The sequence below is a fragment of the Coregonus lavaretus genome (assembly GCF_964263955.1).
Source record: "Coregonus lavaretus genome assembly, chromosome: 1".
Lineage (NCBI taxonomy): Eukaryota > Metazoa > Chordata > Actinopteri > Salmoniformes > Salmonidae > Coregonus > Coregonus lavaretus.
In genome coordinates this window covers 73,209,230-73,223,623 of record NC_139988.1, presented here as the reverse complement: position 1 = coordinate 73,223,623, position 14,394 = coordinate 73,209,230, and the positions used below count along the sequence as shown (strand labels likewise).

At 43.2% G+C, this 14,394-nt stretch overlaps 1 protein-coding gene across 2 annotated transcripts in view; it reads right to left on the bottom strand.

The window, feature by feature from the left end:
- Positions 1 to 14,394, bottom strand: part of LOC311128172 (ataxin-2-like protein) — a 45,622-nt gene that overhangs the window by 2,427 nt on the left and 28,801 nt on the right. Inside the window, exons 11-22 of one of the 2 annotated variants that reach the window (XM_084160163.1) lie at positions 13,985 to 14,098; positions 13,542 to 13,619; positions 13,017 to 13,078; positions 12,285 to 12,607; positions 11,388 to 11,457; positions 8,458 to 8,595; positions 7,993 to 8,056; positions 7,327 to 7,523; positions 6,959 to 7,097; positions 6,564 to 6,673; positions 6,000 to 6,173; positions 5,111 to 5,285 (exon numbers count right to left, since the gene is read on the bottom strand). In XM_084160163.1, coding sequence (XP_084016289.1) covers positions 5,111 to 5,285; positions 6,000 to 6,173; positions 6,564 to 6,673; positions 6,959 to 7,097; positions 7,327 to 7,523; positions 7,993 to 8,056; positions 8,458 to 8,595; positions 11,388 to 11,457; positions 12,285 to 12,607; positions 13,017 to 13,078; positions 13,542 to 13,619; positions 13,985 to 14,098 — 1,644 coding nt within the window. The remainder of the gene's footprint in view (positions 1 to 5,110; positions 5,286 to 5,999; positions 6,174 to 6,563; positions 6,674 to 6,958; positions 7,098 to 7,326; positions 7,524 to 7,992; positions 8,057 to 8,457; positions 8,596 to 11,387; positions 11,458 to 12,284; positions 12,608 to 13,016; positions 13,079 to 13,541; positions 13,620 to 13,984; positions 14,099 to 14,394) is intronic. The other variant, XM_084160164.1, reaches the window with a different exon arrangement.

The following is a 14,394-nucleotide window of genomic DNA, read 5'->3' as shown; positions in this document are numbered from 1 at the left end:
CCAAATAGTTCAATTTTGGTTCCATCAGACCAGAGAATCTTGTTTCTCATTGTCTGAGAGTCCTTTAGGTGCCCTTTGGCAAATTCCAAGCGGGCTGTCATGTGCCTTTTACAGAGGAGTGGCTTCTGTCTGGCCACTCTCCAATAAAGGCCTGATTGGTGGAGTGCTGGAGAGATGGTTGTCCTTCTGGAAGGCTCTCCCATCTCCACAGAGGAACTCTGGAGCTCTGTTAGAGTGACCATCGGGTTCTTGGTCACCTCCCTGACCAAGGCCCTTCTCCCCCGATTGCTCAGTTTGGCCAGGCGGCCAGCTCTAGGAAGAGTCTTGGTGGTTCCAAATTTCTTCCATTTAAGAATGATGGAGTCCACTGTGTACTTGGGGACCTTCAATGCTGCAGACATTTTTTGGTACCCTTCCCCAGATCTGTACCTCGACACAATCCTGTCTCGGAGCTCTACGGACAATTCCTTCGACCTCAAGGCTTGGTTTTTGCTCTGATATGTACTGTCAGCTGTGGGACCTTATATAGGCAGGTGTGTGCCTTTCCAAATCATGTCCAATCAATTTAATTTACCACAGGTGGCCTCCAATCAAGTTGTAGAAACAGCTCAAGAATGACCAATGGAAACAGGATGCACCTGATCTTAATTTCGAGTCTCATAGCAAAGGGTCTGAATACTTATGTAAATAAGGTATTTCTGTTTTATTGAAAACATTTGTATTTATTTTTTTATCTTGCTTTGTCATTATGGGGTATTGTGTGTAGATTGAGGGGAAAAATTAATTTAATCAATTTTAGAATAAGGCTGTAACGTAACAAAATATGGAAAAAGTAAAGGAAAATATTTTGTATAGGGCTTAATATAGAGATGTAAACACATTTCTGCACAACATTTGAGATAAATAATATTTTTGTGCGTATGGAACATTTCTGGGATCTTTTATTTCAGCTCAAGAAACATGGGACCAACACTTTACATGTTGCATTTATATTTCTGTTCAGTATAATTCAATTTACATTAGCGAAAGCTTAGCTTCCCCTAGCCTTATGGACATGCCGCCTATGCCTTTTAAATGTGACAAACACAACCAGTCATGTTTCCATCCGATTGTTTGACAATCACTTAAAAAAGGGGCTCCTGTAGTCTACCCGTGCATGTTCGTCCACTCATAAAATATTTCCAGCATCCAAACCCCAACACTGTGCACCTGCAATTCGATGAATGGAAAGAGGCATCTGTTACAAAACACCTACAGTTGAAGTTGGAAGTTTACATACACTTTAGCCAAATACATTTAAACTCAGTTTTTCACAATTCCTGACATTTAATCCTAGTAAAAATTCCCTGTCTTAGGTCAGTTAGGATCACCACTTTATTTTAAGAATGTGAAATGTCAGAATAATAGTAGAGAGAATGATTTATTTCAGCTTTTATTTCTTTCATCACATTCCCAGTGGGTCAGAAGTTTACATACACTCAATTAGTATTTGGTAGCATTGCCTTTAAATTGTTTAACTTGGGTCAAACGTTTCGGGTAGCCTTCCACAAGCTTCCTACAATAAGTTGGGTGAATTTTGGCCCATTCCTCCAGACAGAGCTCCTGTAACTGAGTCAGGTTTGTAGGCCTCCTTGCTCGTACACGCTTTTTCAGTTCTGCCCACACATTTTCTATAGGATTGAGGTCAGGGCTTTGTGATGGCCACTCCAATACCTTGACTTTGTTGTCCTTAAGCCATTTTGCCACAACTTTGGAAGTATGCTTGGGGTCATTGTCCATTTGGAAGACCCATTTGCGACCAAGCTTTAACTTCCTGACTGATGTCTTGAGATGTTGCTTCAATATATCCACATAATGTTCCTTCCTCATGATGCCATCTATTTTGTGAAGTGCACGAGTCCCTCCTGCAGCAAAGCACCCCCACAGCATGATGCTGCCACCCCTGTGCTTCACGGTTGGGATGGTGTTCTTCGGCTTGCAAGCAGCCCCCTTTTTCCTCCAAACATAACAATGGTCATTATAGCCAAACAGTTCTATTTTTGTTTAATAAAGACCAGAGGACATTTCTCCAAAAAGTACGATCTTTGTCCCCATGTGCAGTTGCAAACTGTAGTCTGGCTTTTTTATGGCGGTTTTGGAGCAGTGGCTTCTTCCTTGCTAAGCGGCCTTTCAGGTCATGTCGATATAGGACTCGTTTTATTGTGGATATAGATACTTTTGTACCTGTTTCCTCCAGCATGTTCACAAGGTCCTTTGCTGTTGTTCTGGGATTGATTTGCACCAAAGTACGTTAATCTCTAGGAGACAGAACGCGTCTCCTTCCTGAGTGGTATGACGGCTGCGTGGTCCCATGGTGTTTATACTTGCGTACTATTGTTTGTACAGATGAACGTGGTACCTTCAGGCGTTTGGAAATTGCTCCCAAGGATGAAACAGACTTGTGGAGGTCTACAATATTTTTTCTGAGGTCTTGGCTGATTTCTTTTGATTTTCCCATGATGTCAAACAAAGAGGCACTGAGTTTGAAGGTAGGCCTTGAAATACATCCACAGGTACACCTCCAATTGACGTCAATTAGCCTATTAGAAGCTTCTAAAGCCATGACATCATTTTCTGGAATTTTCCAAGCTGTTTAAAGGCACAGTCAACTTAGTGTACAGTGGGGAAAAAAGTATTTAGTCAGCCACCAATTGTGCAAGTTCTCCCACTTAAAAAGATGAGAGAGGCCTGTAATTTTCATCATAGGTACACGTCAACTATGACAGACAAAATGAGGAAAAAAAATCCAGAAAATCACATTGTAGGATTTTTAATGAATTTATTTGCAAATTATGGTGGAAAATAAGTATTTGGTCACCTACAAACAAGCAAGATTTCTGGCTCTCACAGACCTGTAACTTCTTCTTTAAGAGGCTCCTCTGTCCTCCACTCGTTACCTGTATTAATGGCACCTGTTTGAACTTGTTATCAGTATAAAAGACACCTGTCCACAACCTCAAACAGTCACACTCCAAACTCCACTATGGCCAAGACCAAAGAGCTGTCAAAGGACACCAGAAACAAAATTGTAGACCTGCACCAGCCTGGGAAGACTGAATCTGCAATAGGTAAGCAGCTTGGTTTGAAGAAATCAACTGTGGGAGCAATTATTAGGAAATGGAAGACATACTTATTGTCCACCATAATTTGCAAATAAATTCATGACAGACACAATTAGATTTTTTTCTCTCCAGAAAATCACATTGTAGGATATTTTATGAAATTATTTGCAAATTATGGTGGAAAATAAGTATTTGGTCAATAACAAAAGTTTCTCAATACTTTGTTATATACCCTTTGTTGGCAATGACACAGGTCAAACGTTTTCTGTAAGTCTTCACAAGGTTTTCACACACTGTTGCTGGTATTTTGGCCCATTCCTCCATGCAGATCTCCTCTAGAGCAGTGATGTTTTGGGGCTGTCGCTGGGCAACACTGACTTTCAACTCCCTCCAAAGATTTTCTATGGGGTTGAGATCTGGAGACTGGCTAGGCCACTCCAGGACCTTGAAATGCTTCTTACGAAGCAACTCCTTCGTTGCCCGGGCGGTGTGTTTGGGATCATTGTCATGCTGAAAGACCCAGCCACGTTTCATCTTCAATGCCCTTGCTGATGGAAGGAGGTTTTCACTCAAAATCTCATGATACATGGCCCCATTCATTCTTTCCTTTACACGGATCAGTCGTCCTGGTCCCTTTGCAGAAAAACAGCCCCAAAGCATGATGTTTCCACCCCCATGCTTCACAGTAGGTATGGTGTTCTTTGGATGCAACTCAGCATTCTTTGTCCTCCAAACACGACGAGTTGAGTTTTTACGAAGAAGTTCTATTTTGGTTTCATCTGACCATATGACATTCTCCCAATCCTCTTCTGGATCATCCAAATGCACTCTAGCAAACTTCAGACGGGCCTGGACATGTACTGGCTTAAGCAGGGGGACACGTCTGGCACTGCAGGATTTGAGTCCCTGGCGGCGTAGTGTGTTACTGATGGTAGGCTTTGTTACTTTGGTCCCAGCTCTCTGCAGGTCATTCACTAGGTCCCCCCGTGTGGTTCTGGGATTTTTGCTCACTGTTCTTGTGATTATTTTGACCCCACGGGGTGAGATCTTGCGTGGAGCCCCAGATCGAGGGAGATTATCAGTGGTCTTGTATGTCTTCCATTTCCTAATAATTGCTCCCACAGTTGATTTCTTCAAACCAAGCTGCTTACCTATTGCAGATTCAGTCTTCCCAGCCTGGTGCAGGTCTACAATTTTGTTTCTGGTGTCCTTTGACAGCTCTTTGGTCTTGGCCATAGTGGAGTTTGGAGTGTGACTGTTTGAGGTTGTGGACAGGTGTCTTTCATACTGATAACAAGTTCAAACAGGTGCCATTAATACAGGTAACGAGTGGAGGACAGAGGAGGCTCTTAAAGAAGAAGTTACAGGTCTGTAAGAGCCAGAAATCTTGCTTGTTTGTAGGTGACCAAATACTTATTTTCCACCATAATTTGCAAATAAATTTATTAAAAATCCTACAATGTGATTTTCTGGATTTTTTCCCTCACTTTGTCTGTCATAGTTGACGTGTACCTATGATGAAATTTACAGGCCTCTCTCATCTTTTTAAGTGGGAGAACTTGCACAATTGGCGGTTGACTAAATACTTTTTTTCCCCACTGTATGTAAACTTCTGACCCACTGGAATTGTGATACAGTGAATTATAAGTGAAATAATCTGTCTGTAAACAATTGTTGGAAAAATTACTTGTGTCATGCACAAAGTACATGTCCTAACAAGGAATTTGTGAATTTGTTAGTGTATGTAAACTTCCGACTTCAACTGTATGTCTAATCTAATGACATTCTGCAATTGTATAATTTAATTGTGTCCACTCATCTCCGCATCGTCTCGATCTCGGCCACTCATCTCCGCCTTGGCAAAAGTGTTCTTGTCGAACCACAACAGAATTTGGAGCGTATACCACCCTTTTTTTGGGGTCAATTTTGCACTACGGAAATGTCGCCCCTCTAGTATAACACTCTGGTCCCCTTCTCTGCAGTAATACAAGCTTAGGGCACCTTCATACCTTGTGGATGTCCTATGTAGAAGTGTTGGTGGGCCCCTTGCTGGAGGCCATGTTGGGGGTGCTGGGAGACCTGTCCAAGGCCCTGCTGGGGGGGCGGGGCCTGGAGCATCACTACCTGCGGGTGGCCGTGTTGGCCCTGGTGGTGGGGTCCCTGCATGGCCCCTTGGACGTGAGCCTACGGAGAGGGACCAGGGACATTTAGGTTTAGGTGTATTTGAACATCTTGGTACATACGCAGAAATATACATAAAATGTGTCACACAATATATAAAACACAGGTATAACGACATGATTTGCCTAAATATAAACATTAGGACATTGTTCTTACAATCACTCTAAATTTCTTATTGATGGACAGTTATGCTTTTTCATTTTAGTCATTTAGCAGACTAATCCAGAGCGATTTACAGGAGCAATTAGGGTTGAGTGCCTTGCTTAAAGAAACAGCGACAGTTTTTTACCTAGTGGGCTCTGGGATTCGAACCAGCTACCTTTCAATTACTGGACCAACGACCACCTGCCACCCTTTTTGAATGGAATTGAGTGTAATTCTTTTCACTCCTTCCAAAAGGTGTTTACTTTACTAATCTGGCATTAGAGAATATATTTTTGAAGGCTTCGAATAGATACGCAATAGAGCCAGGAAAAGACGGATATCTGTTTGCGGGTTGGCCAATTTCAATTATGAAAGACTTGAGAAAAGTGAGGAATTCCTGATAAGATCAACAACATTATTATCTCTGCTTACAGTCATAACCAGGGTTGTGTGAAAAATGAAATAAATATGGACTTTTCCAATAAGGCACATTTTCATTTTATTTATCAAATTTTTAAAAAAAATGTACACTAATGAACAGGACCCAGAGTAACTCCAGCAGTGTTAATGTACCTGTGTTATCTGCCCCAGACTGGCGTACGTGTGCGGGATTCCCTGGTGGCCATGCAGGCTGTAGCCCTGAAGGGGGTACGAGCCCTGGGGCGACGTGTGTCCGGGGGGCATGTTAGGGGGGGTGGGGGCCGAGAGGGACCCGGAGTGATATAGAGACTGGGGCTGGGGTCCCGACTGGGCAGAGATAGAGAAGGAAATCATTAGCATAGGATAAACTTAGAGAAGACATAACATAGAATGTCAGGGGAGAATAAAAGCTCAGACTCAGCGATATGACATGACCACGAGTAGTGGTGTGAAACAAAGATATTGCAGATTGTGATAGCTGTGTGACAACAACTGTTGAGAAGATTAATCTCTTGCTTCACGCTCTTTGTATTGAAAGTCAGCCCACTTCCTATCGCTGTCTGAGTATACCTTTAACATACACCTTCAAAATGCCCAACAATGCTGTATGTCGATAAAAAACGTGATCAAGATAAAAAGGGGTATGTTCTAGAACTGGTATGTGGTCAGGAGAGGGATGGTGAGATTTGAAGCTGGGATGCGGGGTGTTGGTCTTACCTGTCCAGGGCTGGGGGCGTGCTGCTGAGGGGGGGGCTGGTTACACGTAGGGGTGCTGGAGGGCTGGGGCTGATGCACTGCACCTTGGTGATGGGAAAACGACTGGGGGGCTAGAGAGGGGTGAGAAAGAGAGCAGAAAAACAATCAGATTTCAGAAAATATTATTTGGCTGAAGACACTTTCCGTATTACACTCATGTTTTATTATAAATTCCCCAAAACAATGATCCAGTAGCCTGGTACAAGATCTGTTTGTGCTGCATACACTCCTATGGTCGTTGGTTGGCTATACAGCACAAACAGCAAACAGATCTTGGACTAGGCTACCCTCAAAACAATGATCCAGTCCAAATTCAGGATCCAACCAGTGTTGTTGCCTTTGAGTTTTGGACTCACCATAGATACCCTGCTGTGGCACCTGAGGCCCCTCACCTTGGCCGGGGAACTGGGGGCCCCCTGGAGGGCCCATGGCCTGGGGGTGACTTCCTCCCTGGCCCAACATCCTGGCACCGCCCTGCAGCATGGAGTACATCGGCTGGGGAAGGGAGAGAGGGTGAGATACATAGAGAAAGACAGACATTGTTTTCAGTATCTGACTGCTACAGTTATGACGACCAAAACTGGATAGAGATTTATCACCACGAAGGCAAAGGGAGGCCGTTCAATTCAAAACTCTGGGGATAGGAAATTGAGGTCTATCCCCTGCCCCCCGCCCCCACACAGTACAGCCACGCACAAACACACTTTCCCACCCACACACTGACCTGTCCGGAGTAAGGCGTCATGGCCTGGATGACCTGCTGCTGGCTGTACTGCAGGTAGGACTGGGGGTAGGGTGACGGCACCAGGGGGGCTCCGGCTGCAGACGCCGCCACCTGTAGCATGGCCTGCGGCGGGCCCGAGTTGCCATGGTCCGAGCGGAGGGCCCCCACCACTGAGCCTGGGGGAGACCAAAACATGACTGCATAACAACGTTGACAGGGAGGGGAACTCGCTCACAGTCACATAGACCACACTGCCCGAAATGACGCACTAGTAGTTATGAACATGCTTTAAAAAGAACAATACAGAACTGAATTGATCCCCAGGGGGATATTAAGTCACATGCTTACGATTTAAAGTTGGTTTTGCCCGACATTCAACTTTACTGTAGAACTACAACAGTTTGCCATGCATTACTAGATAAAGAAGTTTGAATACAAAGAAGTAGTAATAATAATAATATGTATTAGTAAGGTAAGTAAGATGTGTTATATATATAGCTTGGTCATAGATGTGTTTGTAATGTCTTGCCAACTCCACTTGATACTGACCATAGTAGTTGGCCAGACAGCACAAACAGATCTGGGATCAGCTAGAGTATGTCAAGGTGTAAACAATGCATGCACACTGGTAGAGAGTCGGAGAAGAGGCGTGCAGAGAGCGTGTACCTTTGGCTCGGGGGTATTTCCCCTGGCTGACTGTAGACATGGTATACTGGTACATCTGTGGCGGCTGGAGGGAAACAGAAACCAGGAGACAAGAGGTCAACACAAAGCTACAAGCCACATTGGCTTTTCAATGAGGGGATATAGGCAATTTTAACATTAACTAATACTAGACCCTAAACTGCGCTCAAACAATAGCATAACACTGTATATAGTCACACACTACATCACTACTGGCGAAACTCAAGTATAGTATTGACTATAATATTACCAATAATCCCAAAGCCTCACATTCATAGGGACTAACTTTTCAGACAAACAGGGGGAGGAGCAGTATTTGATGGGGAAACAGAATGCCCCACAGCATGCAGTCAATTCAATCAAAGTGTCAGTGTAAGAAGTGTCTTGTGTGTGTGGGTTACCTGTACAGTTTGGATCTGTGTGTGTGTGTGTGTGTGTGTGTGTTACCTGTACAGAGTGGATCTGGGAGACGTAGGAGAGGTAGGGGGCGTTGTAGATGGGACCCTGGCTGCCTGGGTGCTGCAGCACCACCGCGTTGCTGGGAGGGGGTTGCCGAGGGGGCGTGGGTGAAGGGTTGGGCTTAGTCTGCAGAAACAGAGGGAAGGGGAACAACCATTTATATCAGTTTTGTAAGTAGATGTCTAGGCAGTGTTTGGTACACTCCAGGGTGAAGTTTCCCCTAGATACAGATAAGATCAGCTTCCCCTCCCCCAATCTAGGGATGGGCACGGTTATTTGAATATTCGATATCTCCCCGAAATTAATGACATTATTTGAATATTGAAATTATTTCAAATGCCCATCCCTTCCCCAATCCTAAACCATTAGTGCGGAAAATCCAAAACGGACACAAAAATCAGCATCTAGAGGCAACTATACCCTACACCAGGGATGGGAAAATATTATTATTTAAAAAATTGGGAACTCGGGGTCTCAACTTACTGTTGAGAGTCAGAATAGTAGAATACACACGGTGAATTTTATTTATTTTTTGCATCAGCAGTTTCTCTTATGTCAGACAGTAGCTAGGTTTTCATCCAATTTGCGACAGATTTTCATGCAAAGTCTAAAATCTGCATAAAATAATATGCGCATTTCCCCAACAGAGATGTGTTTCCATCAAACTGACTTATTGCGGATAAAAGTCTGTGCGAGATGACGTCGCACACATAAAAATAACGTTTGCTGTCAAATTCCCATGTACCGAATGAAAAATACTAGTTAAATGGGTTTCCATCGCATTTTCAACTCTACTGATGGTTTTGTCACAAAAGCTGATGCGTTATATAGCAAATGTGCCTACTCTGGTCTTGGCACGTGCGCTCTAGCAGCTCGCAGATACAGTGGGGTTAGACCATCTACAGTGCCGTGAAAAAGTATTTGCTCCCTTTATGATTTTCTCTATTTTGGCATATTTTTGATACTGAATGTTATCAGATCTTCAACCAAAACCTAATATGCAGTGTTTGGTTTTCGCCAGACATAAAATGGGACCCATCTCGTCCAAAAAGTTGACTCAAGTTTGCCGAAAGCACCTGGATGATCATCAAGACTCTTAGAAGAATGTTCTATGGACAGATGAGTCAAAAGTATAACTTTTTGGACGACATGGGTCCCATTACGCCTGGCGAAAACCAAACATTCCACAGTAAGAACCTTATACCAATGGTAAATAATAATAATATAATATGCCATTTAGCAGACGCTTTTATCCAAAGCGACTTACAGTCATGCGTGCATACATTTTTGTGTATGGGTGGTCCCGGGGATCGAACCCACTACCTTGGCGTTACAAGCGCCATGCTCTACCAGCTGAGCTACAGAGGACCACCCATAAAGCATGGTTGTGGTAGTGTGATGGTTTGGGGATGCTTTGCTGCCTCAGGACCTGGATGCCTTAATAGAAGGAACCATAAATTCTGCTCTGTATCAGAGAATTCTACAGGAGAATGTCAGGCCATCCGTCTGTGAGCTGAAGCGCAGCTGGGTCATGCAGCAAGACAATGATCCAAAACACACAATCAAGTCTACATAAAAATGGTTAAAAAGCAACACATTTTAAGTTTTGGAATGGCCTAGTTAAAGTCCAGACCTAATCCCAATTTAGATATTGTGGCAGGACTTGAAACGAGCAGTTCATGCTTGAAAACCCACAAATGTTGCCGATGTTAAAGCAGTTCTGCATGGAAGAGTGGGCCAAAATTCCTCCACAGTGATGTGAGAGATTGATCAACAACTACAGGAAGCGTTTGGTTGGAGTCATTGCAGCTAAAGGTGGTACAACCAGTTAATGAGTGTAAGGGTGCAATACCTTTTCACACAGGGGAATTGGGTGTTGCAGAAATGTGTTAATTAAATAAATAAAATAAGTATCAATTGTTTTTGTTATTTGTAAACTCAGGTTCCCTTTATCTAATATTATGTTTTGGTTGAAGATCTGATAACATTCAGTATAAAAAAATATGCAATACTAGAGAAAATTAGAAAGGGGGCAAATACTTTTTCACAGCACTGTACATTATGAGATTATTCAAATCAAATCACATTTTATTTGTCACATACACGTGTTTAGCAGATGTTATTGCGGGTGTAGCGAAATGCTTGTATTATGGATAAGAGCGATATTATTTTTACTTGTCAAACGGCAGCGAAGCATCGATCATCATGTCACAAGAATAAGACCCTCGATATTTATTGGAAAGGAACATCAAGCACATCACGTGCAATTTCACCACCCTGTGAAGTTCATCATAACGAACAAATTCTCTGTCGGCATTTATCAAATTGAACTGGCATATCTTTTTTCCCCATCTGCCCGGCCGTGACTCACGCATCAGGTAAATCATCTGCATGAAATGGTTAGAAACTCAAAAAATGCAAAACATTTCTAAAATCTAAATTTCACTTAGGGCCCTCAAAAAAGGCTGACTGCATGTGTTGGTAAGCAGACCCGCGAGCCACTGCGGCCCCTCATAATGAGTTCAGTTTCTTTTGTGGCCTTCACCCCCATCAAAGTTGCCCATCCCTGCCCTACACGTTGGTGCGTAGACCTGTAGACATCGTTTGGTACGTAGACCTCTAGACATCGTTTGGTAAGTAGACGTCTAGACATTGTTTGGTACGTAGACGTCAAGACATCGTTTGGTACATAGGCGCGTCTAGACAGTGTTTGGTAGTATAGATACAGTAGATAGATGATAGATAGCAGACGCTTTTAACCAAAGCGACTTACAGTCATGTGTGCAAGCACCATGCTCTACCAACTGAGCCACATGTCAAGACATATCAAGACATTGTTTGGTTAGTAGACATGTCAAGACATTTTAGATCCTAATTATCTTGCTCTTCTTGACGTGGTATTACACATTCTTGCTTACCAGAGTGAGTGCGATTTTGTTGGGGTTGAACTCTTTGGCGTTGGGATTCAGAGTTGACTTCTTGACTTCACTGAGAGAGGACACTGTTAGTACTGTATACACAATGATATCCACTGCTTTGTAACCAAATCCATCTATAAACCAGAAAGTAGTGCTGAGCGATTTTAGCTTTTTGGAGGTAGGTTCGGTTTCGATTCTTTTATTTTTTATCATCACGGTTTTCGATTTAGGCTTAGATTATTTTAAACATTAAATGCACTATGGTGAGTTGAATGCTTTAACAGAATAAAACAATTATTAAAAGTCCCATGATGGTAGTGACTGCTCATTAACACTTATTAACCATAATATATTCACATTACTTCAATAAAATATTTCAGTTGTGTATATTATTATATTTGTTTTATTTGATTACTTTATTATTTAATTCTAATTTCTATAGAGCTGCTGTCTATACTGTGACAAAATCCCAATTTTAGTAGTTCTTCAAAGTAAATAAGGCATACTTATGACTGCTAAATACCAACTATCGATCATTAGATTATGTATTTTCAGGTAGAGATACCTCGTGAAGCAACTGCTCTCTATCCCTCTGGATAGCACGTCTCCTTTCTCTTCTCTCCCTTTCAGTGTCTGGACAAGTAGACGCGCAATTGATTATGGTCAATGCGCTAAACTATGTAGAATATTGGCCTGTTGGGAACTACAACTCCCTACTACATTGCACAGTTTGGGCTTGATCTGATTCATCTCTAGAGAAACAAACGAAATGGAATTCTAATAATTGAACCGATGTTGGTCAATTTGTTGTTTAAAAAATGAAAAATAACCAACATTTTGGTTAATCGCTCAGCACTACCAGAAAGAAATCCCCTTTCCGTCTTCCGCAAAACTCACTCAATCACACCCTCCACTCGATCCACCTTCTCCTGTCTGGACTCCTCACTTCCTGGGGTCCTGGCGGACTGGGATTGTCCTGGCGATTGCCTGTCTGAAATGGGGCCAGCGGTGGTGGCGGCTGTACTGGTGGTGGCGGCTGCGCTGGCACTGGGCTCCTTGGCGGGGTCCCCTGAGGGGGAAGCGGTGGGCTGGGAGGGACTTTGGGGGGCGAAGGTCTGTTTGGAGTCTGAGGAGGCGGGGCTGGCGTCCGAGGGAGAGGGCTTGGCCGTGTCGGAGGGAGATACCGCTGCAGCACTGGAGCCACATCCGCTGGGCTGAAGCTGAGGAGAATCACAAATCAATATTTATTTATACAGCACAATTCATATGAAGCAACTGCATCCCAATGCACTCTATGCTAAAAATAAAGAAACACGAGGGAAATAAAATGACAAGGAGTATGAAACTTTAGTAAGGGGTGCTAGACCGCTTGCATTTCTCAAAACACATTTCCAAGTTAATTTAAAAATACATGCTTAAAAGGGTCAAACAGTTGACGGTTGATACTAAGCCATCCATTTTCAGAATTCTTTATAAACAAGAAATGCAAGTAATTTATTTCCGACTACTTATAGAAGTTCCCATCTGTCCAACTTGGTCCTGCTCCTGAAATACCACCAGCTCAGGACTTGACAGAACAAATCTTCTCATCAAGAGAATTTAGCTGAGGAGAAGCGACAGAAGTCTTACCCTGAATTCTTTGCCGAATTTCCGCAGCTCTTCAATTTGTGACCTTTGCTGAATGGAGGGGGCTGAGAGGAAAGGGAGAGAGAAAGGGTACAAAAGAGTCAACTTCATTACAAGTTCTCAAGCAGGATAGAAAGTGATGTGGCTGTTTTTGGCTGCACTTTTCTTTCAGACAGCACCTTATGGCAAACAAATGCTTTTCTACAGGGATACTCTTCTCATCTACGACAACAGTTGACTGACTCACTAACATGCACACACTAACACGCGCACATTTTTTGAGCCGAGACACACCGTGACGACAAACCGTTAAAAGTAAGGGGTGGCCACTAGCCATCCTACCAACCAGAATATCTGCCGTCATTTTCTGTTAATTTCCCAACGGTGTCTACATGTTGAATCAGCGCAAACAGTCACCGTTCAGCGACACCCAGCAGGTGCTTTAGCCATTCGTTGTCGAGGTGTGTCTGACCTCTAATACACACAAACTCCCTCCCAAAAACACAAATTACACACACAGAGACACACCTTTATTCTTGCCATCCTCCGTGCTGCCTGGACTCTCTGCTGATCGCTCTTTGGCAGCCGTGCAGAGAATCTCGTTCACTGTAGAACAGACAGACGGAATGAGAGATAGAGAAAAACACACAGGGGACCAATTAGCCACTGGAAAACCCCAACCACTTGAACAGATTCCCACAAAACACCTGTCTGGTTATTGTACAGGTGACCCTGTCCTGATGACAGTTGGGCCCTTTTCATTACCTAATATAGACTCAATAAGTAATGTGAAAAAAAATGGAGACCGGACGTGGAAGATGTAGTTGTGCTTTCAGCCAAATGTATGAAAGTCGGTTTTATAAATACTTATTATCATTAGCAATTTCATTGTCATCACTACTACTCAACAACCAAAACCTGTCTCCACTTGTTTATAAATATAGTTTGTTGATTGTTGTCATTGTTCGTACCATCTATGGGGAAGAGCGGGGCGGGGCCTGATGTTTTCTGGGCGGGCATGGAGAAGGATGACGTGTCCAGGTACTGCACTGAGTCCTGCGAGTCAGATTTCGGGGAGCGGGAGGCTGATGGAGGACGAGACAGAACAGAGGTCAGAGTGGAAGACAATGAGTCGTTATGAATGGTTAGAATTTTTGGCTGTGTCTGAAATGGCACCCTGTTCCCTTTAAAGTGCACTACTTTGTGCCCTGGCACCCTATTCCCTATGTAGGGACAAAAGTAGTGCACTATATATATAGGGAATAGTGTGCCATATCAGACGCACATGAAATGTGAGTTAGTAGTTAGTTTACTAACCAACATCAACCATTAGTAGCAATTTTCATTGGACTTAGTCTATGATGAGGCAGAATGTCTGTGT